The sequence below is a fragment of the Leptonotus elevatus genome, chromosome 15, assembly GCF_054856555.1.
Source record: "Leptonotus elevatus isolate MCC_2025b chromosome 15, RoL_Lele_1.0, whole genome shotgun sequence".
Taxonomy (NCBI): Eukaryota; Metazoa; Chordata; class Actinopteri; order Syngnathiformes; family Syngnathidae; genus Leptonotus; species Leptonotus elevatus.
Genome location: NC_141253.1, coordinates 3,844,452 through 3,871,545, shown reverse-complemented (window position 1 = coordinate 3,871,545; position 27,094 = coordinate 3,844,452). Strand labels below are relative to the sequence as shown.

General features: G+C 41.9%; 2 protein-coding genes across 4 annotated transcripts in view; one reads left to right on the top strand and one right to left on the bottom strand.

Moving 5' to 3' along the window:
• Positions 1 to 538: 538 nt before the first annotated feature.
• Positions 539 to 13,530, bottom strand: LOC147161618 (ceramide transfer protein-like). 3 transcript variants are annotated; one of them, XM_086096233.1, is made up of 17 exons: positions 13,107 to 13,530; positions 11,569 to 11,703; positions 9,094 to 9,210; positions 8,734 to 8,799; positions 6,708 to 6,815; positions 6,492 to 6,630; positions 6,213 to 6,296; positions 5,978 to 6,135; positions 5,305 to 5,397; positions 5,137 to 5,220; positions 3,868 to 3,960; positions 3,669 to 3,764; positions 3,296 to 3,428; positions 3,136 to 3,206; positions 2,503 to 2,631; positions 2,295 to 2,424; positions 539 to 2,131 (listed from the first exon to the last, which is right to left on the bottom strand). In XM_086096233.1, exons 1-17 carry the CDS (start codon positions 13,215 to 13,217, stop codon positions 2,004 to 2,006), a joined length of 1,875 nt encoding a protein of 624 aa, XP_085952359.1. In that variant the 5' UTR covers positions 13,218 to 13,530; the 3' UTR covers positions 539 to 2,003. The 3 variants fall into 3 exon arrangements, with proteins under 3 accessions (XP_085952359.1, XP_085952360.1, XP_085952361.1); XM_086096234.1 differs by having other exon boundaries at positions 3,868 to 3,954; XM_086096235.1 differs by lacking the exon at positions 8,734 to 8,799.
• The window catches only part of LOC147161617 (synaptic vesicle glycoprotein 2C-like), a 34,851-nt gene continuing 19,651 nt past the window's right edge, over positions 11,895 to 27,094 (top strand). Inside the window, exons 1-4 of the mRNA XM_086096232.1 lie at positions 11,895 to 11,930; positions 13,493 to 13,554; positions 21,773 to 21,891; positions 21,986 to 22,608. The gene's annotated coding sequence lies outside the window, so the exon portion shown is untranslated. The remainder of the gene's footprint in view (positions 11,931 to 13,492; positions 13,555 to 21,772; positions 21,892 to 21,985; positions 22,609 to 27,094) is intronic.

Sequence of the window (27,094 nt, the reverse complement as noted above, 5' to 3'; positions counted from 1 at the left end):
ACGCCCCATTTTGATCACATGAAAAGCTATTCCTTCATAGCACAACTCTATACACATGCAAAAAGTTGGTAATTAGTAGCGAAAAGCGATGTGCCGAATGAAGCGAGTCTTCGGAGCGTGTCTCGAGCAAAAGTGAATGCTCAATGAAGCTCCGATTCGAAACGTGTCGGTTTCAAATCACAGTGACGAGAATTGGTCACACGTGTACCCACCCACTTGGTATCGTTGATAGTGCGTAAAGTAGGGAAGGGGGTTGATCATATTCATTGTTTTCAGAGAAAAACTTCAGGTTATAGTTTCGTTTAAAAAAAAAACTAGAAAAAAATGTTTCAAGACGAGAGTTGCACGTTTTAAAAGATTATTTTTTCTTATGAGAAAAAAAAAGTTTGTGTGCGTGAAACAATTATGCGTTATTCACTTCCCACCTCACTTTTCACTTTAAATAACATTCAACCTGGAAGTAAAAGGCATAAAATTACATATTTGAAAGAACTGTACGTTTTTTTTAAGAATATGAAATAACACTCACATTGTCCAGTGTTTGTCAAACGTTTTTATTTCTCCTGGGAAATATGGTCACAGTATTTTAAAGTTTTTAAAGCATTAGTATGCACAAACTATGTACATGTACTGCACGTACATTCAACCAGCTAACTGCTTTTACCCCGCAACATAACAATCAGGTAAAAACACACACACATGAATTAGTAAAGGAAAGGTCAAAGTGCTTCATTGGAATCAAATCAGAATTGAAAATTTTAACAACATAGCTGGAAGTTGTTTTTTCTCAATAAATGGGCACTTGTCTAGTGACATCATAGGTGTCAAATTCTTGCCACCTCCCCTTTAACTAACCCACTAAGGCATTTTGGGCTACGCGCGGGTCACAACAACAAGAAGTCTTTGCGACGCTTACAATTTTAGGTGGGCTGGTCCTGCCTTCTGCGCTGAAAATAAAGCGCGTTCATTAGCGGGATTGTGTTTTACGTCATAGGGGGTCTGCGTTTCATCACGACGGTCCCCTCAGTGCTCGATATACAATCAAACCAATAAATCTGAGAGCTGCGAGTTGAAAACAGTCCGACAGCAACGATTTGCCTCGTAGAGCTCTTTACACTTGTAGAACATACGTGCACGCCGTTTGAGTGCACTTTGCATTTAGTGACTGGGCAATTTGAAAAGTCACAACTGGGTGCCACTGCTGGAGCAGATTGGCAGCTGGGGAGGAATCCTGCTGGATGGCAATCATACCAAGCGGTATTAGGCTCACACTGAAGAGGAAAAAAAAAAAGAAGCTAGATAGATAGCAGGAGTTCTTTCTCTTCTTTACTTAGGAAAAAAGTATATTTCTGTTTCCACTTTGCAGCAATTAGCATTGGAATATAGCTAAGTTTCATCATCAATCAATCAAATTTATTTAAAACAGTGGGGGGGGGGGAACAGAAAAAAAAATCTTGAAAAGAAGATTTTTCAAGAAATTAGCATGATTTATCTGAGAAAAGTGTCACTTTGCGTGTCGGGCAGAATGTTAATTTTCTTTTCAAGAAAAAGTTGAATTTTGCGGAAAAAGATGCGTCTATCAAACCAAAGAAATTTGCAGTATTTGTTTGAGAAAATTGTCACTTTTTTAGACAAAAAAAAAAAGCATAGGACAGAAAATGTTGAATTTATTTTCAAGACAAAGGAGGAAACGTTGATTTTATCAAAGAAAAAAAAACTCAAGAAAAGTTGTATTTGTTCCACAAAATTCATTTTTCCCCCCCAAGAAAAAATAACTTGGCAGAAAAGACTGGATTGATCTTTCTTTGAGGAAAATCTGCAAACTTTGAACTTTTTCTTTATATTACACTTCTTCCCTCAAAAATGTATTACCTCGAAAAATTTCGGGTAATATTACAACAATAACAGCATCAAGGTTGCTGTTTCTTTTTTCATCCTCCTCAGTGTGACCTGAACACGGCTTGGTACAATAAAGATGCTGTGTGTTTTGATGCGAGAGAGGATCAGAACAGGATGGGCTTGCCGAGCGTCTTCTCCTGCACGTAGGAGGTGAAGCGCTTCAGGAACTTGGGGTACTCTCTCTTGGCCACTGCCCGCAGCACCGAAGCCGGCGCCCAGCCTCCGGGATTCACTGCACACAAGGGCAAACATTAGTATTGTTCTAAAATAGATGAGACCAAAAAGCTGTATTTTTTCCCTTCAAGAAATGAAGTAGTAATACGACAAAAACGCAGTTGTATGTTTGTGAGTGAAGTACAACATAATTGCACAAGGCGTGTTTGTTTGTGACCCACCATTGGCCACGTATGTGATTTTACACAGCACGTTTTCTCTGCCGATCTCTTTGTCACCCTCTGGTGGACTGACCAGGGTCTGGCAGATCATGGCGATGTTGATCTTGGCGCGCACGCAGCGGCTACTCGGCTAAAAAAAAAAAAAAGTAGGTGCATGTGTGTCAAAAAGGAGGAGGACGTCCCGCCCCCTCGGCGCCTCGCCTCTTACCTGCGCGTCGTGGTGGTCCACGGAAAAGTTGCACACCAGCCACGTGTCGGGGTCGCTCTCGTTGCTGGCCACCATCTTGCGCATGGCCGACAAGTAAAGAACGTCACGCTGGGAGGCGGGCCACACCCTCTGCGGGGACACATTAATTAGTCAATTTTTTATATTTTTTGACTGGTATTTATTGAGGAAAGGTTTTCCAAGATTTGATTGTATTTGTTAAAGGAAAAAAAGTTATATTTTTCAAGAAAGGTCGCAAGCTTATGAGTAGATTTCAAATTTGTATGGACCCCCCCCTCCCAAAATAATATTTTATGAAAAATAAATGAGAAAAATGCATTTAATGTAAGGAACATTGCAGTTTTCAATTTAAAAATATAGTATTTTCACCAAAAATAGCCAATTGAAATTTCTCCCAAATTAGATTTTCTTTGAAGAAAAAAAAATTGCAAGCTATTTTTTTTTTGTCAAGAAAAGCAGTTATATTTTCCAAGAAGAAAGTAGTAATCTTTCAAGAAATCAGAACAACACAAAATTAGTGTTGTGGATGCTGCTGTTTTGGTTAGCTTTCAGACAAACCATCAGACGTCACTTTGATAGTTCAATTCTAGTCACCTAATTGAGGCGAGGTCATACCTTGTGCGTCTGATGGACAATAACGGCGTTCTCCGACAGCGTCTCCACAATGTTGAAGTTCTCAATGGTGGCTGTGGGGCGAAGAGGCGAAGAGGCGAAAGAGCGGGGGTCACAATGAGGCAAACCGAAGCTGACAGGGAAGCTGCAAAAACGCACGTACTCTCCCAGTCGTTGCGGTAGGCCGTGTCCCAGAAGTAATGGCACACCTCGTGTCCTGTCACGCCCTTCACCGAGTGCGTGGCCTTGAGCGGGTCCAACACGATGCCGTTCTCCTCCACCTCCCTCCTGTACACCTGTACGCATCAGAGAGAGAAAAAAACTATCAACATTTAAAAAAAAAAAAACCACACAATGCAAATTGCTGTTGACGTGCTAATGAAACTAGCATCAATGCTATTGTGTTGAACACAGTTTTTGTGTATTTCTCCAATAGCAATATGTTGACAAACAATAGTAATGGTGGGCATTTCTACATTTATCATTTATATACTGTGGGTTTAAAAAAAAAAAAAAGTTGAGTCATTGCAACGTACTTTCATCTCTCCTTCCTCCACTACGAGCTGCCAGTTCGCATCGCCGCCGCCGTCCTGGAGCGAGTAGGTCATGTGACTCTGCACCATCTCCTCCACCTGCGAGAGGAAGTGAAAGTTGTACACGTTTGCAGCATTGACACACGCACGGGGGACGGAAGTCGAGACGGACAGATGGCCAAAGTGCTTTTGAGGTGCGTACCTGCTCGGATAATCTGTGAGAGCCCGAGCTGGAGAAGATGTCTGCTGGTGGAAGTGGGCTGGATCTCTGGATTCTGGTTTTCTCTGTCTGACACTTGAAAACACACACACGCGCGCACACACACACAAAAAACAAGCCAGGTAAGTATAAGCCATTTGCACGAGGCAGATAACTGTGGGGGTTACGTTACAGACCGATAATATAATAATAATAATAATCCATGATATAGAAATACCTGATTTAAAACTAGCCTAGGCATGCTTTATTAGCATTTATAACACTTTTTTAAAGTTCTTTAAGACTGTTGATCAACAAACACAGAGTAATTAATACAACAAAACATTGTACAAGAAGTCTAACAGTGTACTTATTTTCCCCAAACTTATCTCAGAAAATACTAGGGCCCGAACGATATGCATTTTTTTTAGGCCGATGCCGACACCGATTTTTCACCAATTACAGATTAATCTGCCGATAATTTAAAAACATATATTTAATGCATAAAATTGTGTTCCCACAGCATTTGTGTGTGAATATTCATTATTTGAAGGAAAAACACTCCCTAAATCGATGCTAACTTCCTGTTAGCATTTGAATGGGATCTTCCCATCACTTTTAGCATTAGCGCAAGGCTAGTGATGTTTTAAAAACAAAGCATATTTTGCATTTAAATACACAATGGATGTAATTCTTAGCGTCGTGTGTTTAGTTTTACAGTTAACTCCAACTCGGATGTTATTAAATAGTTTAAAGGACGCTTCGGGACAACAGAATAACCAGCATAAAATACGCTACACACTTGTTAGTTGCTAATGCTACGCAAGCAAAATGGTGCATTCAGGGTACTTTCACAGCGTCGAAAACTTCGGTTTTCTCCGATGATAACGTAATAAAGGGAAACTAATCGGCCATTTGGCCCAATTGGCCGATTGTTTTGGCCGATGTTTGAAGGGCAATAATTGGCCGGGCCCTAGAAAATACATCAATAATCAAGGCCAAAGACTTACATTATAAAGATAATCTAAAGCAGCTTCTTTCCGTAGGCGTAAAAAGCAGGATGTTCATTTTCAACAAAAACTAGGCTGAACTGAAATAATAATTACTTAATTACTTAATGCTAACTATTTTTCAATCATTCTTTAGTCAAAATTAGTGACAAACTAAACTAAATAAAATAATCATAAAAATGTAATAATATTAATAATAATAGCAATAAATGCTTGTCCTGTCCCTCCCATACGAGGGTCAAAGAATATTTGACAACAGTACCTGTTCAATTTTGTCCTGTCGGTCAAGAGCGGCTTCGACCGCGTCGAAGAACTCCTCCTCTTTGATGAGGCTGTTCGGGCCCTCCTGGTGGTGACGGGAAAACGAGTCAACACTTGTGATCATCGTTCAAAAATAAAAACGAACTAAAAATAGGCGACTTTATGTCACCTCATAATCTGGACCTCCAAAGTGCGACTTCTTCTTCAGATCATTTAAGGCCGACTTGTGGCTTTCCTCGATTCTTCTTCTCTTTTCCATCTCCTGCGGCCACATTTGCACAGTTAAAAATCCCTCCCACACATTTGAAACAAACCAAGACAAAGTAAAAAATTAATTTGAACTATTTATATTAGTTTTACACCCCCCCCCCCACACTTTTGTTAACAAGAGTATGGAAATTGTTTTCAATAATCTTTTTTTTAAGATTATTAAATATTAGGGGCGTCAGGTGATTAAAATTAATAGCATGACTTCAATAGTTAACTCACAATTAATCACAAATTTTATATCTGTTCTAAATGTACAATTATTTTTTTCCCCTAGGTTTTCATACTCTAAAAAATGTTAAACTAATAGAAATAGTTCAAATGAATTTTTGACGCCTATAGCCGTCAATGGCAGTCAATGAGTTAAAAACAGTTTAAACACATTGTACATAGATTTTAACACACACATACAAAAAAAATCCAAGGATAAAATGTATAGAAGATACATATGCTACAATACGTGCAGTATGTTAGATACGTGCCTTTAAGAGGCGGGGGCCCTGCTGTGAGAGTCTGGACCTGGGGCTGTGGCTGACGGCATTTACTTTGCCTTTGAAGTGACAAATGTCGCTCACCTTGTCCAGCCTCTTCTGCCAGCTGTCCTCTCTCTTGACCATCAGGTCGATGCAGTGCGACAGGGTAGCCAGGATGCCGGCGGTGGTGGCCTTAAACGTGATGGCCTCGCCTTTGAAGTCGATGCCGTTCACCCCCTTGGGATGAGAGCACTGGAACACTGCGCGGCCCGCAACCACACTCAAATGTCATCTTAGCGCGTGGACGGGCATCAAACGACTCGTTTGCCTGACTTACGTTTGTCTTTGGCGCTGCTGCTGCTGTGAAGAAACTCTCCATCGGAGCGGGTGCTGGGAAAATCGTCCTCATCATCCTCCACGACTGAAAGAAAAACAGGCCGCCATCAAGCACGCGCGCAGACTGACACAGACGCGCACAAAGGGTCTGAGGTCGTGACAATGGTGCAGTTTTCCTCTTGAGAACGGAGCGAGGGTGAGAGGGAGCGGCGACGGGAACAAAAAGACAGATTGCCGTTTCACTGCCTTCGATCGGTGACTTCTGAGGGCGTCGGCTTACTTTTGTCCCGCTGGAGTTCGTCCCTGGACACGCCGTCGGCGCAGCCGTCAAAGTATCTCTGCAGCGTGTCCACCTGCCGGCACAGGATGTCTCGGAAGGTCTCCATCTCCGCCAGCTTCTCCCTCAGGCTGTAACCCTTCTGCAAACAAGGCGGCCACGTTGGAATGAACAAACGGTGCCGTTGACGTGTCAAAATTGTGATTTTCCGATTGTCACCTTGAAGGAGGAGGTGGAGGTGGCGGAGTAGCCGCTAGTGGCTGAAGTGAGCGACAACATGGAGCCGTGTCGCCGCAGGCTGGACTCGGAACCGTAGCCGGGATCGGCCTGGTGAAAAGAAGACAAAGCCATAAAAAAATAATAATGTTTTAAAAAAGTGATGCGTCCAGAGAACAACTGGGTTTTCGAGGACAAAAAGACCACCTCTATGAGCTAGAAAAATGGTTGCTACTTTCAGAATCTTTCTCATGCATATATAACTACATGAGCCGGCAACAATTAAAACCTTTAATAATTTACAAACAAATATTTTTGTCCATCTGGAAATCTATTTATCTTCCACTAGATGGCGGAATATAAAATTAAGCTGTGTATCCACCTGTTGCCATGCAAAAAAACAAGGCACAGCACCCACATACTCACTGAGTAAGTAAACGAGATGAGATCAACAAAAAAAATGTTTTTAATGTAAAATAAGCCCCTTGACTCAATAAAGCACAGCTTACGCCCGTCGAGTCTTGTCACCATGGCAACATGTGTCCCTCTAAAGACACTTCCACGCTTCACCACCAGGGAGCAGCACACACGCAGACAGAGCCCGAACCATATGACAAAGGTAACTATAGGTCATTGACCAGGAGTAACTCTGCTGGTGGATTTAGGTCTTTAGTGCCAAGCGCGCGCACGCACGCGCCCATTAATCAGCTCAGATGTGACGAGTGCGCGTGCGCAAGGCTGCACCACGCGCTACCAAGCTGTTTTGTGTGATAAGGAGGACGTAATCAAATGGGGGGGAAGCAGCTTGTCGAGCAGAACTGATTGTTGTGTTACTTTATCTCCTTTTAGCACAGTGGGGCTAATATACTGGATAAGGCGGAATCCCAACAATGACATCATCGCGCTTGTGTTGTGTTGTGTTGTGTTGTGTTGTGTTGTGTTTCCAGGGAGACTCGATGGTGGTCTGGAGAGTACTTTGGGGGTTGGGGGGGGGGGGGGGTTAAGTGGTGACTCGCTGTGGATGGAATGACAGTGGGATGTGTGTTTAGTGGATGTGCACGAGGGTGAGTCATGTCCCTGTGACGCTTCCTGGGGCTGGTCAGGAGATGGCGGGTGGGGAGCTTTAAGGAGGGATGGGGGGGATTTCCCCAAACTAAGTTCAAGTGAGGCTCAAGGCTTGCAAAATCACCGTGTGATGCATGCCAGGCCAGTAGTTGGCATATACATGGACACTGAAGCATTTTGAGACCACTTGGCAAATATTTTAGGCGAGAACAAAATAAATAAAATATTTTTTACAAAACGTTTTCAATTATAAACTGCAGTTAATTGTAGTCACTCACTGTGCTGGCTGCTCAGTACAATGTGGCTAAAAGGTCAATAAGTGAAACCAAATATGCAAGTAGAAAAATAATGTCAGTACATACATACCACCTTAAGACTGTCTTAAACCTTCAATTAAAAACGTAACCCTATCGAGAACCAATAACCTCGGTTTGAAACTCTGAATTGAAAACCACATTTTAAACCCTCAACTCTGACTTTAAACCGTGACTTCAAAAACACCAATTTGACTTTGCAACCGATTATAGGCACCTAGCCAACTCACAAATAGCATAAAAAAAAATAATAATACACGCACAATTGACGTTTGTTAAAACGAATTGAAAAATATTACATAATTACTTTTTTTTACCCCAAATATTCTAAATAAAACAGGTAAATCCACCCCAAAAACCCCCAACATATTTAAATATTAATTAAATTTTTTAACACAAAAAAATAGGACAAAGAACACCTAAATACTGTACACAAAATCACAATAGTATTAAGTTTCATCTAGAGTTGTTTTGACACGTACAAGACAAATTCTCAGCACACTTTGGAGACCGTATGAGAAGTGCCAATTTGCTGTGACACTCAAAGAGGAAGTCATAACGACTTCCCAGAGGCTAGTTGCTGTCAACCATTTTCACTCTGCCAAGAGTTAGTGCTACACACACACACACACACACATTCCTAAACGCACCATTGGTGGAGGGATGAAAATCATAGCCTGGACTCCGCCTTTGTCTCTTGCCCCATCTCTGACACGCTGATTGAAAAACACACAACACACACACATATATAACAATAAACACACACTCACAAGGAACCTGTAAAGTGAAATCAGGTATGTTTCCATTTCGGTATGTTTGAAGATAATTTTTTACGTATGTTATGGTGAGAAAGGCAGAAACCTCACTTTACATATTTGACTTTTTTTCTCTCTCTTTTTTTGGCATGGTTGTTAACAACTCTCCTCTGTGATGTGCCAATTTAGAAGGCATATTTATGTTCACTTTACAGGGACTTTCATGTGGATAACGGCAAAGTGCATGCGGCTGACCCTGTGCAGCTCGATGGAGTCGATCCAGAGGCGCCTGTGCTCGGGGTCCTGGGCCCTCAGGTACCACACGCTGTCGTTGACGCTGACGTCCAGCCTGCACTCGTCAAACTCGTGGGGCTGCGGAAACAAAGGGAAAATATTGTTGTGATGTTTGCCTGGATTGTGATAGCCATCAGCTGCTGAAGCACACATGGCAGAAATGAAAGGGAAAGCTGAATAAACAACACGTGGGGGGGGGGGGGGGGGGTACGTGGCGGCCTGCTCGTGTTGCGGTCGAACGGTTGCGTAGGCAACAAAAGCAAGCCGCTGCTCTGTGTGTGTGTGTGTGTGTGTGTGTGTGTGTGTGTGTGTGTGTGTGTGTGTGTGTGTGTGTGTGTGTGTGTGTGTGTGTGTGTGATAGAGATCACTACACACCACATGTGCTTGTCATGCATAATGCAGTGTGTTAAGTGTATATTTATTGATTTAAAGGTTTAAGCGCAACAAGCACTTTTCTTTTTTTGCCCCATTATGGCCACATATAGCATCTCGCACAATAGCTACAAAACCACGGTTTGAATCCCACATTTGAAAACTTATCTAGCCCCACAAGTCAACATTTTGGTTCATGTTGCGCTAGTGGAATATGAGTTAAGCAGCAAAATCCAACAGTTCTTATCCATCTCAGGGTGCGGCCATTTTGCCACTTGCTGTCGACTGAAGATGACATCACAGTTGCTCAGGGCTCGGGCAACGACCAATCGCAGCTCACCTGTTTTATGAAGCGGAGCTGTGATTGGTTGTTACCTGAGACCCGAGCAACTGCGATGTCATCTTCAGTCGACAGCAAGTGGCAAAATGGCCGCCCCCTGAGATGGATCAAAAACAGCTGGATTTTGCTGCATAACTCATAACCACAAATGTAATATTAATCAGAATATCATGTTTAGACTAGTGAGGTCACATATTGTTGTGAAGAAATGCTTAAGGTTGACTTCCACTTTAAAAGCGACTGCTGGTGTAAACAGCCACTCAAAGACGACATGTGACTCAACATTGAGCATGAGTTCACCATGAAAGGGAGAAGACGATATGTAAAAATAGAGAACATGATCGTTTATCCTCCTTCATGTCATGTCATGACGACAAAACTTGTGAAAACGGAAGTCACGAGTTGCATTTCCTGCCTGTCGCGATTCTTTCGCACACTCCATCCAGCCTCCACGTCGACAGGTGACTCCTGACTATCCCTCCCTTGATTCGTACCTTTAGTTGGGGAAACACCCGATAACATAAGGGGAGCAAAGCGTCGTTATCTCCACTGGGGCGTATTTGCACTGGAATGAGGCCTGGCAAAAGTGCGAGTGTACGACGTGTAGGTTAATATTTACTTTAGCTGGGGAGGGTTGAAGCTGTGCAAATGCACTTAATGGCAACAAAACGGTTGTCTAGTGCCTGGGAACAGTGACTAATTAAACTAAACTATAAAATTTGTTTTTTTGTACAGGGCAATGCCACTAAATGTGTTAAAAAGTCATCTCTGAAACATTGAGGCACCAATGAGAACGAGTCAAAATTCCGAGTTGGGGGAAGAGTTGCCGCACAAAGACGCATTCTCCTCTCAGGACGTCTGGTTGATAAAGACGGCATGTTGGCCCCCGGGCGAACCACGTGACACGTATTTGAACCACGTGTACCTGTGGAACAACGGGCTCAAGTTTCTCAGCTGATTGCGTCGAGGGCAGCATTGTCCGACGGGGATTCAGGAAATGAGAACCGTTTGGCGGATGCTCGACATCTGATTCACATTTTTGACACATGCGGCATCTGCGCTCATAAGGAATTCATGGAAGACATTTTAGGAGGTGGATAAGGGCGATATGCAAAATTTTGAAAGTTTTCCAAACAATATAAATTTGTAAGGCATTTTTAAGACCTGCTAACCTAACTGACAAATATATTAAGAGTAATGTATGAAGTGCTGCGTCCATGTGTGAAAATTATTTTCTTGTCTTTACAGGCATTTGCTTTTTTTCCTCACAATCTGGGCTTTACATCCGCAAGTAGAAACCGTGCGCATAGTGCAACACCCCGGAAGTACATGGAAGTACATGGGACAGGGTTTATAATCGCTGATTTGCGAGAATGTGAGTAACGCGTGCTAGGATTTTTGACTAAACAATGTGACATCTATTTAGCTTTACGATAAATATGTTCGTATTGTTTCTGTCTAAGCTCATTAGCGTCTTTATTGTTTAAGATTCCCTGAAAGACCGATTTCAGAATTAACACATGGGCAAATTGACACGATAAACATTTATCTCGAGGCAAACTTGTCAACTACGCGAGTGGGAAAAACAAAAACTATATATTTTAAGTTATGTTTGGGCAAGTCCCTTTGGCTTAATCGAGGAATTTTTATCTGTGAAACCACCTTGCGCTAAAAACCAAACCCATCAGTCAGCAGCTTGCGTGCGGTCGATCGGGAGCACTCACCGTGATAACGGCCTTGCTGAGGCACAACGAGCCGCGGCAGCCGTACTCCGTCTCATCCTGCGACTTGTAGTAGCTGAGCGTGTTGTTCTTCAGCACCACCCAGCGGTCCTGCCATCCGTGGATGTAGTTGGTCCACTGAGGGGAGCAAGAGAACCGGGGGCTTTGTCAGCTTATCGTTTTATTTGCTGCATCACTAGTGGCTCTAAGACCTTTGAAAAAGAATTGAGTAATATGGTGTAACAAAGTCATTTTGTGACATATTAAAGGCTTTTTGTTTGATGGGTGGGCTGCAGCCTCGGTAATCACCCCCGGAGAGGCCTCAGTGACGCACGGTGGACTTTGCCTGCGCCACCGCGGAGCAGGTGAGCTCCTCCATGTGGATGTGCGTGTAATCTCGCAATGTGCGCGGTTAGCAGGTCAGCACACACAATCGGTTTTAAGACCGGCGGCGACATTGAACGCACGTTAGCTCGCCAACAAAAGCCATTGGTAAGGCCAAAATGTGTGCGTCTCCCCGCACAAGTTTGATACGAAACAATTATCGATACATGAGGCAGGATACAATTAAAAGGTTGTGACAATTAAAAAAATCTAACAATTTAAAGTTATTACTATTCAATTTGATATGGTACGGCTGTACCTTTTGTTATGTTTATTAATATGCAACAAAATGTAGAAGCTTTCCAAAACCCAGATTATCCAAAGAAAAATTACATTTAAGGCAACATCAAATAAATTTGTATCTAGTCATAAAAGACGACTTGATATGATTCTCAATATATGGGATGCGAAGCGATTTAAGGATGCAACGATTCTCATTACTTGTGCTACAATGGCAGTGTCATTATCAACATTTCGAATCATTTGGAGCCAAATCTCGCAGTATCACACACCATTAATCGTATGTTTCCGTCCTGATCAAGTTAACTCTGTTCACATTTGCACTTACGGTACAGCCATAAGTCCATGCACGCTTTTGTTATTTTTGAGTTGGCTTTGTCCTGGGTTAGATGGTCTTCTTAGATGCCCATGGAGCAGGCAGGGATTAAACGCCAGCCATAGCATTACAAAACACTGGTGGACCTGTAGTAAAATGGTTAGTGGCATTTAGACCACTGAACAGTGGATTTGAGGATTAAATTAAATCTGAAAATCCTTAATAAGCCTTTTTAACCATTTCTGATATAGTAAACATATAGTAAATTATGACCCAAACTTGTCAACTAAAGGGTGTAAACAACTGCTATGTGCTATCACATTTCCTGTTAATTCTCAAATAGAGTTTAAATTGATTATTCGAAGTAAGGCGATTTTCATTTTTTGAACGTCGTTCTCGCGGTTGTTTATTTATGTAGGGTCACCGTTATTATTCACAGAGTAAGTTTCTTGCTGTTTTTATGTTAATTAAAAAACAAAAACTCTGAATTAAAAACGTGTGTTGTCATTTAAGACGACACAAATAAAGTTACGTTGATATGTTTGACATCAAACCAAGGCGGAAGTGACCTCCCTTGATTAGAAAGCCCGAGGAGACTCACCTTGCTGAGCACCCCGCTGAACACGCCGACGCCCACCGGATTCCCCGTCTCCTCTCTGAGCTCCGAATCCTCCTCGGAACCGGACGAGTTCCAGCTCTGGTTATCCGACATGTCGGTGGTGGTGTTAGCTCACAACGGCGGGCTACTAACACCAATTCCGTACGCGAAGTGGGGGAAACAGCTCACCGAGTCATGTCGGGGGGAGGGGATGGGGGAGACCAAATTGCCGCCTAAAAAAATGGCCTCGGTAGACGGACGTAAACCCTTCCGTGTCGTTCAGACGATGCGGTTGATGTTCGCCATGTCCACTTGACGTCTCTCGGTTCGACCGTCCTTCTTCCTCTTCTCGAACCAGCGCTTGCTCCAACGTGTGCTTGTGGTTCCAGCCTCCAGCTCAGAGGGGCGCTGGCTGCCGTGACGTCATCGACGCGCTTCCTGAAATGGAGAGGTAAGCCCCGCCCCCCTTAGTGTTGATACCACTGGAAATAGAAGAGGGAGACAGATTTAGCAGTCAAACTAAACACGCAGCGTGGAAATCCCCAAACTTAAATCGGCCAGTGTCACAGCGATATACAAATAAAAAATAAATTAACCTTGTTTGTGCAGTTTTATATTTGAATGTATTATCAACGCACGTGCCATAACTATAGGCACACTTGCAGGATCTGATGCTAATATAGCATAGCAATGTCTATGCTTTGTGCCAATAATGTAATGAAATCTTAATATAATTTATTAAATTGTACATTACGTTAATTGGGAATTTGTAAGTTAAAATTATTATGTTAATTGTATATAATAATAATCCTTTATTTTATGACCTATCAAAGATGCATGCCATGAGCTGCATCTATAGATTCACTAATACGTAATAATAATCTTACTTTAAAAAATTAAATTATTTATATCTTACGGATAACAAAAATGCTAATTCAGTAAGTCAAGAAAAAAAAACATGAAAATTATTTTGAATTTGAATACAGAAGTTAGATATGCATGTGTGTATTGTGTTAATGTATTCACTTTTTGAATACTTGAATACTACTGAAATAAAATTAGTTTCCATTATTGTCTTAATGAGGTGCACCTGTATAATGATTTTTAAATAATATTTAATGGTGTTTTAATATTTTTATTCAGCCATTTTAGGGCTTACTAATTCATTCAAAACATGTCACCCTCTTTCGTTTACCTTATCTTTTTGAGATTTGAATATTTGTCCTGTGGGTTGAGTCAAACGTTTTTTTCCCCCCGTTTTCATGAGACATAACTCAACAAATTAATGTCAAAAGACAAAATATGACATTGTATTCTACATACAGCACTGTGCAAAAGTCTTGGGCCACTACCGACTTGGAGTCAGGTTTTCTTCTAAAGCACTTAGCATTTCGTATATATTTCCTGGAATAAAAAGTAATCCAGTAAAGCGTTCATGTGCTTCCCTCCCTCGTTCTTGAAATAAACCTTCGCTTAATGAGTCACCCTGTAATCCGTCTTCCGCAAAAGCTAACACCAATAATACACTAGATATATGTTGTGCGCAAGAGGGGAGAGGAGAGCGTTGAGCCTCATCACGAGTTCTGCGGTCATCCGGTGGAATCACCAGACCACCAAAACAGCAAGGCTTCCATTAGCTGCACAATGTAACGCTTCCTTATTACTGAGAGAGGGAATGTTGGAGCAAGAAGTTGACATTATTCAACTGCACAGAGGATAAGGCCTTTATTTATGTAGTAAGGCATTTGTGATTAGATACTGTAGTTCCTGAAAAATTGAGCCATACGCTAAAATAGAAAAGGGCTGCTTTTACACAAGCTTCCGGGTCAATTGGAGCTTCAGAAGTGCCACGGAAGAACCAGGATGTATTCACGTTGAAATGAGTAAATGTGCGGCAACAACAACAACAAAAACATTTTGTAATTGTCTCATTTCATATAAGTCGGGTTCACACATGGACAATTAGCAGTTAGCTGCTGACTGTATGTTGCTAACAAAAACAGCAGCACCTACTGAAGCACAGTCTCTCATCTGAATTAAAGTGTGGAATCTGCCCGCATGTTGTCGACGTGTGCAGTATTTGAGATAATCTCAATGTTATGTGGAGACGGCATCTTTAGCACATATTAGCATTGTCACGTGTTCATTTGGTTTCCCGGGGTAGTTTTGCCACTTCCTTCTGCCACTTTTGCTTGACATAAATTACAATATAGCTAACATTCATTTATATTTTTTCAAAAATAGAAGCCACTGGCTACATCTAAAGTTAAGTAAAACACATTTTTGTGGAAACAGGGAGGCATTTATTTATTTATTTGATTTATTTTATCAATAGATGACAGTTATTCGTGGCCAGGCAACAAATCTCCACGATATTTTCACTCACCAGACATTTTTCACCTTTTCCCTACATCTGTGATTCACTCTGAGAGGCCGCACGACATGAGTGAGTCATATTGGGTCATCAGATTAGATTAAATCATATCCTCTTTACAGCTGCATGTTGCTCAATAGTCAGATCTCGAGACACATATGGAACAAAAGGAGGCCTGAAATATTTGACCATGTAACCATTCTGGAAAGTTCACACTACCCCCCCCCCCCCCCTCCCAAAAAAGTTATTTTCTGCCCTGATGGGATCATGTCAACCGGCATGGTTGTTTCTATTTAGGAGCTAGTAGCGCTCTCTGCAGCATTTACTTTTACATTACATGAGTGGCTAGATTTATGTTATGGCGGCGCAGCGTCCCTGGATGAGGTTTCCTCTGTTTCTACATTCACATTATTGTATTTTTCTTCTTCTGCTACTGCACTTAATCCATGTATACATTAATGGCTCATCTTCAAACATGACAGTTATGCTTATATACACTGGCAGAATTTGTAACATGGTGTGTGTTGTATTCTTTAAATTAAACGTAATGTCAAGCAAAACACACATTTAATTAATTGTTAACGCAATTCAAATTAAGTCTTTCAGAATAGCACAATCATTAAATAAAACAGTAATAATAATAATGAGATGGTCTCTGTCTGTCTCAAACTTCAACTGGCAGTGTCATAAAACAGCATTAAGAGTATTATTAATATTATTATTTTAGAATTGTTTACTGCCAAACAACGAAGCACCACTGTATTTAAAAGTCAATAAATATGTCCCCACAGGGCCACCCACTGGCAATTTTAGGACACTGCAACGCTGGGCCAGCATGCAAAAACGATGAGTCAAATAGAATTGATAATTGCCTTTTGAATGACTCAGCATTTTGTGTGTGTCGTACCAGCTTGTAACCCCCCCCCCCCTTCCTCGTCGCGTTAAAGTCAACGGAGCAGAACGTCATCGAGCGGCGTGGGAGTCATTTGTCAGCGGCGCGGGAACGCTTTGACCTTCGTGGACAGGCAGCTTTTTGCCAGCTCGGCAATTTCCTCCATTTTCCTGAGTGTGAGAGGGGGGGGGCGAATGTAAAACGAGCAAAGATCGAGGCGTGCGAGGAACAATAAAACGGTCAAGGCTGGCGATCGGATCATACGTCGACTTATTACTACCTCCACCAAGGCCGAAAAGCTCGGGGTTAAAGCTCTACTTAAAGCTCTAAAGTTTATTTTTTTACAGTCGGCACCTGCTGATTCGCTTCAATGTTTTAAAAATATATATTTTATTTAAAAAAATTAATAATGTGATAAAGTGACCAGTAATGCGGTAATTATTGTATACGCTATTTGTAGAGGGGGTCGACTGTCCTGTAAAAATGGGTTGATGATGCAGTATGATAATCAGCCAGCAAGCTACACTGCTGCACCACGCTCAGTCTGCATGTAGCCACCGGGCAAAAAGAGGACTACAGTGGACCCCCGTAATTCATGGGGCATAGAGCCCTGGCCAGCCGGCAAATAGTAAAAATCCGCATATAAGTGAGAAAAAAAAATCTGCAATTTTCTACATTTTTAGGAATATCAAATGCAGTGTAGTCTTACACCGCTTCAAACTACATGCACTCTAATAGGCCATTAGACTAAAGCTAATATAATATCACACACATCAAAGGCACACTCGGCGAGCTGTCACCTCCATTCAGAGGCGAGCGCTGTAGCGAAGACGTGCCCACATCATCCGCCGTCGCCACCTAAAGGAATTCCCAGCTGTGAGTCACACATGATGCTTGGCTGTCATGAGGAGGAGGAGGAGGTGCTGCGGGAATCTCCGCCGATTCCCTTCATCACTCAGCCAGCCGCTACCTCTTCCATGAACAGACCGCTCTGTAGATCAAGAGCTGATGAAACAAAAGGAAAGAGCTTGTTTTTTTTATGCTTTAACAACAAGTTAGTCCAAATGTAAAAAATATATATATATAAAAAAAAATGTGTCCATTTTGTACACGACAGACAACAAAAGGATGATTGATGGTTATTTATCGGCGAGTGTCATCGCCTTCACTCCTGGTAACCGCGCAACCTTCGGTTGACGAGGAGGGGAAGCAATTAACATCACTGTCACAAGGCCCATCTATTAGCCTCAATCTTAATGAGAGATGACAAATTAAGGAGTGAGTTGCTGCACCACCTCCTACACTCTTGTGTGTGTTTGTGTAAGATGGGATGAAATGGTTTACAGGTAAACTGATAACATTTGTATGTTAGTAGTACCGGACTGCCCTAAAGTTGGAGTTATCGTCATATGTACAGTAGTTTTTCAGCCCTTGCGACAGCGACATTTTTCTTTGTTGTATTTGTCTATTTTCAGTTATTGTTTTTGCACATTTTTCCTAATATTTTTGTCAGGGGTTGTCAAACATTTTGTATTTTTGTCATGTCTTTTTAATTTTGTTTTATTTTGTGTAATATTTTTGTCAAGGATTGATTCTTTTTTTCTGGAATTATTATTTTTTTTTTTTTGTGAATTATTTTTGTTGTATATTTTTGTACTATTTGCGTGCTTTTTTTCCCCATTTTTTAAAAAATAATTTCAAAAATCAAAGATTTTTTGTTTTCTGGTTATTATTTTCGTATTGCTTTTTACATAGTTGTATTTTCTTATATATTTTCTTCCAATTTCTATTTTCTTAGTTTTTTCTGAAATGCCGAATTTTGTTTACTTTTGTTAAATATCTACTTTTATATATTATTTCTTTATCGTTTTGCCTTTGTGTATGTTTAATTTTTTGTAAAATTGTGGTTAAAGTACTATTTTTGTATTACATCCAAAACATTTAAAGGAGTTGGTAATTTTTTTCAAATATTTCTCTTTTTTTTCTCCTAAAGTATATCATTTTGGTTTTCATATAATATGTATAATTTATTACGCTTATACCGTTTCATCTCTTGTGTTTGTGTGAAGTGGCGACATGGAAGTCAAATTTAGCAACCACCTCCACACACAAGTGTTAGCGCAATGTCTCTGGCATCATGCTATTGTGGAAAAGAAATCTTATCATTTTCTTAAAACCTGCCGTTGGAAAAAAACTCAATCAAAATTTTGCCTGCAACATGAAGCTACAGAAAAAGCTTTAAAAAAAAAACATCTATCACCATTTTAAGCTGCAACAATCGGATTGTTACAATCCAACAATAAAATAAAATGTGGTTTGCTACGGCATTCCAACTGATGCTTTCAATGCCGCGTGTTTGTCCGGGTTTCCTGCCATACAGTGGCAAATCAAATGGAGACAACCCGCTGGCCTGAGAAGGTTATGTGTCGCCATTCCGTCGCACCCCCACGCATGCCGCTTTGAATTAACTCGCACTTCACTACGCGTTCTCACGCTCGGACTTGTCATCGCCAACGCCCACTCGTCCGCAGATGTCAGTGCGTTGCATGCGATTAGTGTCGCAAAGATGCGTTGCGTGTCGGGAAGTTGTGCTGCTCATTTTCCTCCAAAGTGTTGCCAACTTGGCAAATTTTCCAACCCCTCTTCGCAGCAATTTTGGGAGTGATTCCTACGAAGAAACAGTTTCTTTTCTGCTTAACAAGAACGGAGCCCAGTGGAAGATAATTGTGAAATCAGTCCTGAACAGTGTACATATTTTAAATTACATTTAGTTGTATTTAACTTTTCATTTCGATATATTTACATCTAATCTGTAGGTTAGAAGTGGTTATTTTGATATTCTGTAATGCTTTTTCAGTTTTAGTATGCAATATATTTTACTTGAGTCGTTGAGTGTTGGGGGGGGGGAGGGGGAGGGGGGGCATTTAAAGACTATTAAAATCGGAAATCTGAGTTTTGAAAATGAAATATTTCGTTTTTTTAATAGGCCATGCTTTGGCTTAATTTCAGAGGTATTGAATGTAGAAGACAAGTCGCACAGACAATGGCAGTGAAATCAAAGATCCTGACCATAACACTGCTAAAAATCTATAAGCTCTTTTGTCCAACCCCCACCTCAAAGTGAGTACTTGCGTCATGGTTTGGTCCCAGGAGCAAGGGCACTTGACATTTTGCTATTTGTGGTACAAGATTGCGCTCAAGAGATAATGTGGCTTAAAGGTGAAATGTTAGACAATAGCCCGAAAGACCCCCGAAGGGCCTTTGGCCTTTCTGATGCCAAACAGAATCGCTTCTGGATTTCTTACAGTCCCGATTAAGTGGGAAAAAAATGTCTTAAAAAATTTTTGGGTAACAATTTAAGCCTGTCAATTTTGAAAGAAAAAAAAACACACAAAACAATCAGTAAGTATGTGAAATCATTAGATTTCATAATGCTGAAAAATTGAAATTGACAAGCGTCAATTACTACGACAGGGGCGGTGTGACTGGCCTGGAAATGAAACGATGGCCACCATGCCCCTGCTGGGAAATGTTTTTAATTGGTGGGAAAATGCCATGATATTTTTTAAAATAAAGAGGCATTTATTTTTAAATGTATTCTAACTAGGGGGTGTGAATTGCCTCGTACCTTGCGATTCGATCTGTATCACGATTCATAGGTCACGATTCGAATTGATGCCGATTAATCCCGATTGGATTATAAATCAATTTTTGCGATTAAAAAAAAAACAAATTTAGAAAATACTCATCAGTAAACTTGTACATGTATACTGTAAGATTTGTATGAAAATGTACCGGTACTTAATTAATAAACAGGTTTCAATCTGTTTCATGTTTGAACAGCATTGAAATAAAATGTATTAATAATAGTAAGAATTTTTTTTGAATATTTCCATCAAAAATTGATGTTTAAAAATCAATTCGGCTGCATATTGAATCCAATACGATAATTGCGCGCTATAATATCGTGATATATTGCCAAATCGATAACCGCTAGTTAGCCACGGAACTAATAAACCATTTTAACTCGTCCACTTTTACCCATTCCTGCTCGGCAACCCTCCTTTAACCGCCGCCTTCCCCGTTCTGTGTTTAAGAAATGTAATTAACCTCGCGTTAACCCGCCGGGCTACTCTCAAGGCTATTTGTCTCATTACTTAACACCACTCCACACCGCGGTATCTGGACACCGGCAGGCCTTTTTTTTTTTTTTTTTTTTTTTTACGAGCCTCGTGTTGCGGCCGCATGCTGAGTCAGCAGTATCTCCACTTTTGGCTTAATGACACCGCCAAATGATGACTGTTTTGGGGTGTAAAAGCACTGAAACCAGAACAGAAAGGGGTTTTAGTGTCTTTACTTATCGCTAATGGTAACGACGTGGCTTAATGAGATGCTTTCTGGACGTTACGCATCATTCCCTGACATCTGCTGAATTGAAATGCAAATCGTTTTTTTTTTTTTTTTCCCTGTGAAGAGCAAGAGGGATGTCCTTCCTTCCTGGCTGCTTGAGATGTGGTTATTTCTGGAGAAGATGAGGGGGGTCTCATGAAGGGGGGGTTGGGGTGCTCATTCAATGTTTACAATGGCCCTCCAAAGGCCATTATGAGCATCATGGCCTTTTTTTCAGGGTTGCGGGGAGTAGGAATTGCTTCCTTTCACCCAGCAGACATCTGCATTGCAATCGTCCACTTCTTGGGATTTTAACAATGTTTGGACCAAGATTGATTTTCAAATGTCAAAAATGGATCACTCACTCCCCCCAACCTGTTGCGTTGTTGGAATCGGAGCCGTAACGGAGGCAGGACGGCAACCGTGAGGTTATGCCCGAATAGGAGTTGCGAGGTTTAAGAGCTGACAAATCATTTCTCCCATCCTATTGTGTTGAAAGCAATTGTTGCTATGCAGCAACCTTTTTTATAGATTATACCAGATGCTGGCGATTGCGGGTAGTAGGGCGGCCGTGGCCAGGTGGTTCAGATCGTTACCTGCCACCACGCCACTGTGGAGACCCTGGCTCATTAGGACCATCCCCAGACAACGTGACTGTGGTTTCCTGTTGCCGTTGTTGTTCGTCGACTGTTTTATGTGTCACATCAGTAGCTGGTACTTGGAAGTGGAATCGGAGCCGTAACAGAGGGGGGGTGGAGGGGCGGCACCCTTGTTGAAAAGAAATGCCAGGACTAGGGAGTGATGTTTAAGACACGACACTCACTTCTCCTGTCCTCTTGTTTTTGAAAGTAGTCGTTTTTTCTGCACAGGTGTCAAATCCAGGTGCGGAAAGTAAGTGCTAAGTGCTTTAGCCACAGGTGCTTCGAACTCAACTGGGAGCTCGTTTAGCTGCCGGTTGAGTCGAAGCTTCTCGTTGTGGTTCTCTTCTGACAGCTGTTTTATGTGTCTCACCAGGAGCCGGTGCTTGGAGGTGGAACCGGAAGCCGTAATAGAGGCGGGATTGCACCTGTGTTTAAGGCAATGCCAGATTTGGAGTGTGAAGTTTAAGACACTTCTCTCAGCGTTTTGCATTGGTAGGAATTGTCGCTGTCTTAGAAGTATCCGCAAAAGTTGCAGATGGCCACAGGAAGAAATGAGTTGATCGTCCATCCTTCTATTTCCGATCAGTGATATCGTTAATGGCGTCACTGGTAACCTGGAGCCTATCCCAGCTGACTGGTGCGAGAGGCGGTTTACATCCCGGACTCGTCTGCAGTCAGTCACTCGGCACGTTTAGAGTCTTCAATGAATTTGTGTTTTGGAATACGCAGGAAGCGCCACGCTAACTCGACAAAGGAGGGACAGAGCCAAGATTCAAACCCTGAACCGAACAACTGCGAGGCAGACGCGCTAACCCACTCTTATCACCGCCCTGCCCGTGAGGCGATCAGTGATCTCGAAAAAAAGCTGCAGTCATCCCTGAGTGAACTTCCTCCCCGGGGTTCCATCTCAATCTGCAGCCTCCCCCAAATCCCCCACACGGGGAGTGCCTGTTTATACTCCGCCAACTGTCTCACCCAATTGTTGTATATCCTATTGATTATTTCAGTCCCTACAAGCTTTGTGCAGCTCCTCCTACCTCCTTCCCTTCCTCCCTACCTCCCCCCCCTCCTGCGCTCACGCTTCCCAACCACCTCCAGCCTCTCTCTCGCTCTTGTCGGACTGCAGCATCGAGCGGCGAGCATCTCGATTGGAACGAGCGTGGAGCTCACACGTACCCACGCGTTGGCTGGCATGCAGTCTCAACGATGGTGAGCGCTTGATTTTTTTTTTGTATTCTCTTTGAAAACCGCAGATGCCGCACGCCTCGGAATGTTCTTTTTTTTTCTCTCCAAGTTTAGATGAGATTGAAGGAAAAGTTGGGCAGAAATCCTCAAGCACGCGCGAGTCTTCCAGGGGAGCTTGAAAAGTTCCGGCATGTAGCGGCAAATACAGCATTAAGGCAACCACTCCTCGGAGTGGGGCTGCAGAGGGTGTGTAATAAAGTGGGGGGTGGGTGGTACATGCAGTCATTACTCAGGAAAGCGCTGCAGCGTGAGCAAACCCGTAGGTGTTGGAGTGGGGAGAGGAGGGGGTTTGTAGGATGGATGCTCACGGAGCGGGACAGCACACAGAAATCTAATTACGGGACGTAACGCGCGTCAAACGCCTCCCGCATTGATTGATGCCGTTTCCTCCGTCCTCTTGGAATGAGCCACAGGCTGCAGGAAGTCCGTTTGGAGTAGTTGCACTAGAAGTTAGGACCCTTCTGTGATGAAATTAGTGGTGGGAGGTAATGGGGTACAAATACTTGGTTAATGTCATGAAGTGCATTTTTCAGGTACTTATATTATATTATATTATATTTTCATGATAATTTTGAAAATTTTCCAAGTGTCCCTGACAATGCTGTCCACCCTGTCATTATGGGATCACTGCACCAATAAGAAAGTCTCTGCTGTTAGTGACATTACGGCCAGAATTTTGTCTTGCTTTAATAGTTAATTTAGACACGTTTCATAATATTCGTTAGAGTAGATGGATATTGTCAAGCATAACATGTCCACCCTGCCATAGTGAATTATTTAGTCTAAAATCCTTTATTAATTTTTTATTTATTTTTAAATCTTAATAAATGTGTGAAACAGTGCCCAACTTGTTTGCTAGATGAATCATGCAGCTCAGTGAAGGTCCACCCGTAAAATGCAGATATTATCCAAAAATGTCCACCCTGTCATTGTCCACCCTGCCATAGTGAATTATTTGGTCTAAAATCCTTTATTATTATTATTATTATTTTTATCTTAATAAATGTGTGAAACAGTGCCCAACTTGTTTGCTAGATGAATCATGCAGCTCAGTGAAGGTCCATCCGTAAAATGCAAGATATTATCCAAAAATGTCCACCCTGCCATAGTGAATTATTTGGTCTAAAATCCTTTATTATTATATATATTTTTTTATCTTAATAATGTGTGAAACAGTGCCCAACTTGTTTGCTAGATGAATCATGCAGCTCAGTGAAGGTCCATCCGTAAAATGCAAGATATTATTCAAAAATGTCCACCATGTCATTGTCCAATGGCTGTTTGTAGGTACTGTGCATTGTCTGCTTGCAGTTAATTCATGGAAAACTGGAAGATCTTGACCCAACTTGCATTTCAAACAGCGTAACATCTACCAAATATAATGAATATGAAGATAAATGGAGAATCTCAACTTTTTGGGGGGACGAGATGTGGGAAAGTCTCAAAGGCATCCCATGGTGTTATGGAGTCCTGTCGTGCAAAATGTAACATAGAAAGTGAACAGTATATATTCCAAGCTAAAACTGTATTGCGCAGCATCTGCAGTCGCGCTTTGGCGTGTGCTTTTTGTTCGCATGATGCACATTAGCCATTGCTCACTGCGGCCATCTGCGGGAGCCGCAGCGAGCCTGTAGGGCGCCACATTTCCATATTGTCAACCTGGATGTCACATGCCGACGCTCAACCAATCGGTGCGGAACACGGCAAGTGTTTCTCCTTTTTCGCCACAGCCTCGTCCACGTAGAAATACGGTACGGGTTTCCGTCAGTAATTAATGAACGTGGCAGTGCGCCGGCGTCAGCGGGCCGTTACAGTGCCACAGTCAGGAAAATTGTTTACTCCCCCGAAGGAATTTAGCTGATTTAGCCAAAATTCCACGTCGTGTCGTCGTAATCATAATAATAGTAAGAACGACTATTATAGTGTCTTTCAAAGGACCCATATTTTGATATTAGTCAAAACATGTCAATGTGATGTTAAAAAAGGCTCCCATCTTGTCGCGGCCCCACAGCTTTGTGAAAAAAATAAAACTTCAAACTGATCACATTTTGTGTTATAGTAACACTGGGCTAACAAGGTAACAGGTCACTGCGAGGTCGTGGGTATGTACCTGCCACTCCGGAACAAATGATTGACACTTCGCATGTGTGGCCTTCTGTCTCTGATTGGTTGTTTTTTTCTCAGGCAGTGCGGTTTCTTCTATATCAAAGAAGAGGTGCTCTAGATTGGACTGCAAAGTCATAGTGACTGTTTTAGCAAATGTTAAAAAAGGGATATTTTTTCAAAATTTTACAAAAATGGAGTAAGAATACATCTTTACTGTGAATTATGTACAATATGACAGATTAATTACAGATATCTGAGAAAAGTACTTTTAATACCAAGGGAATTGGGAACAAAAACAGAAATGCAAACTTGCCAAAATCTAAACTTTGTATAACAGTGTTGTGTTGTTTAAATGATAGGAGCCAGATGAGACGCCATTTGCGGTAGATGCTCCAAAGCGTTTGTGGGGTCAGTAACACAAAGTACCCATAAGGCTTTTATTTAAAAGGGCACTCACTGCACTCTGCGCCTTGACAGGTGCATCCACAGTCATGGTCAGCTGCCTCCTCATCACCCGGTCGCGCCAAAGAAAAGTTAGTTACGAGCCATTTCCCGCTTCATTTGGCTGCTGCATTGCACCAAACTCTCTCGGGCGCCTTCCGGCGAGCCCCCTAGGCGCGCCCGAGGCCAAATGACTGATCCCAACTGATGTTTTATCTCATCGCGCCGAGCAAAAGGTGAGCAGAGGCGCCATACATCAAGCTGCCACGCTCCATTTGGGCGCTCCAGCCGACGTCTGCAGCCCTCTGCTCCCGGCAGTGCGCCGAGACCGCTAGCACGTTAGCGCTAATGTGGAAAAGATGGATTTCACATCCTGCAGATGTATCTGCAGCCGCAACGCTGTTAACATGCCACACTGACACACTATTCATCTCGGCGTACGCTCGGGTGCCAACTACAGTACAGTCAGGTGTGCACACTATCCATTGAGTTGGGTTTAGCAAATTAGCTCAAATTAGCTAATGTTAGAGTAGACAATATTAAGTATTGTACTCTTTGCGTGTTCAATTAACTGAATGGTGAGATTCTGTTGAAGAAGTTCCTTTGCAAAGGTTTTAATTACCAGAAGCTTCTGGTCCACATAGACAAACCATCCAAGCGATGCTCTGTTCAAATGTGTTCTTTCTCTTGGCTCACATCGTTATTTATTCACAAAAAGGGTTCAGAAAAAGGTCAGCCCACAACACACCTGGTTACAACTGAATACAAGAGAATCCGTTCCCATGGGTATAAATCAGATTAGAAAAAATACAATAATAATAAGCCTGACTCCCTTCCGACACAGCAGAATCCCCGGAACCTCCCTTTAGATTACGAATAAATAGACAGACCCGTTGCTCTTTCTCATGAAAGTAACACAGATAAGAATATAGGTCTATTCATACAGCCATACTGAGTTAACATAATTATAAACGGCTAAAATATAATTTAAAACTAAAAAACAATGGTAATAACTCATCACTAACTAGAGCGCTTTTTTTTTTTCAGAGAAAAAAAGGCAAACTATGAAAATACAAGTTCTTGATTGACAGTGCAACAAAATGCTATTTAAGCCCAATGAATTTCTACTAAAAAAAAATTGATGAGTAGATAAACTTACTTCATTTCCAGATTATTTACCATGTAGTACTGTCAGGACATAAAAAAAAAAAGACGAACTTGTTGGAAAGTGTGAAAAGGGCTAAAGTGATACACTTAACAAAAACTTCTTACACAGTATATGACATAAACTGATCTTATTTGGACCCATATCATGTCCCATCAATTGTAGACTAAAGGAAAATGTCAAATGTCCACTCCTCAAAGTACGACTTCGCACATGCCTGTGTGGTTATTGGTCTGCCATAAACAGCTAAAGGGCTTTGCGGCGCAGGCGACAAGGCCCTGACAGGTCTTTGGCGAGACCGGCCCAGTGCGGCGGTGGTGGCCATGGAACGAGCCTCGAGGGCGCTCACTCACACGGGCTGACATGTGTTCCTGGATTGGAATCAGCAAACTGAAATGAATTATTCTTGACACACAAGAGAACTGAACTTTTCGAAGAGGGTAAGAATTAAAGCTGAAGAAGAAGCTTTTGTAGGGCGAAGGACTTGATGCGGGTATACAGTTTGAAGTCATTTGAGTCCATTAGAAGTGGAAGGTAAACGGGTCATCAGAATGAAGGAATTAAGTTGGCGGCATTACCGAGCCAATTTTGGGGGAGTGATACCCTACTAAATGTATATTTTGACCAGGTTTAATACACCTGAGCATATAAACTGATTCGCTGCCATTGACAGCAATAAACGTAAAAAAACTCATTTGAACTTTTTTTATGAGATTTTTGTTAACAAGAGTATGAAAA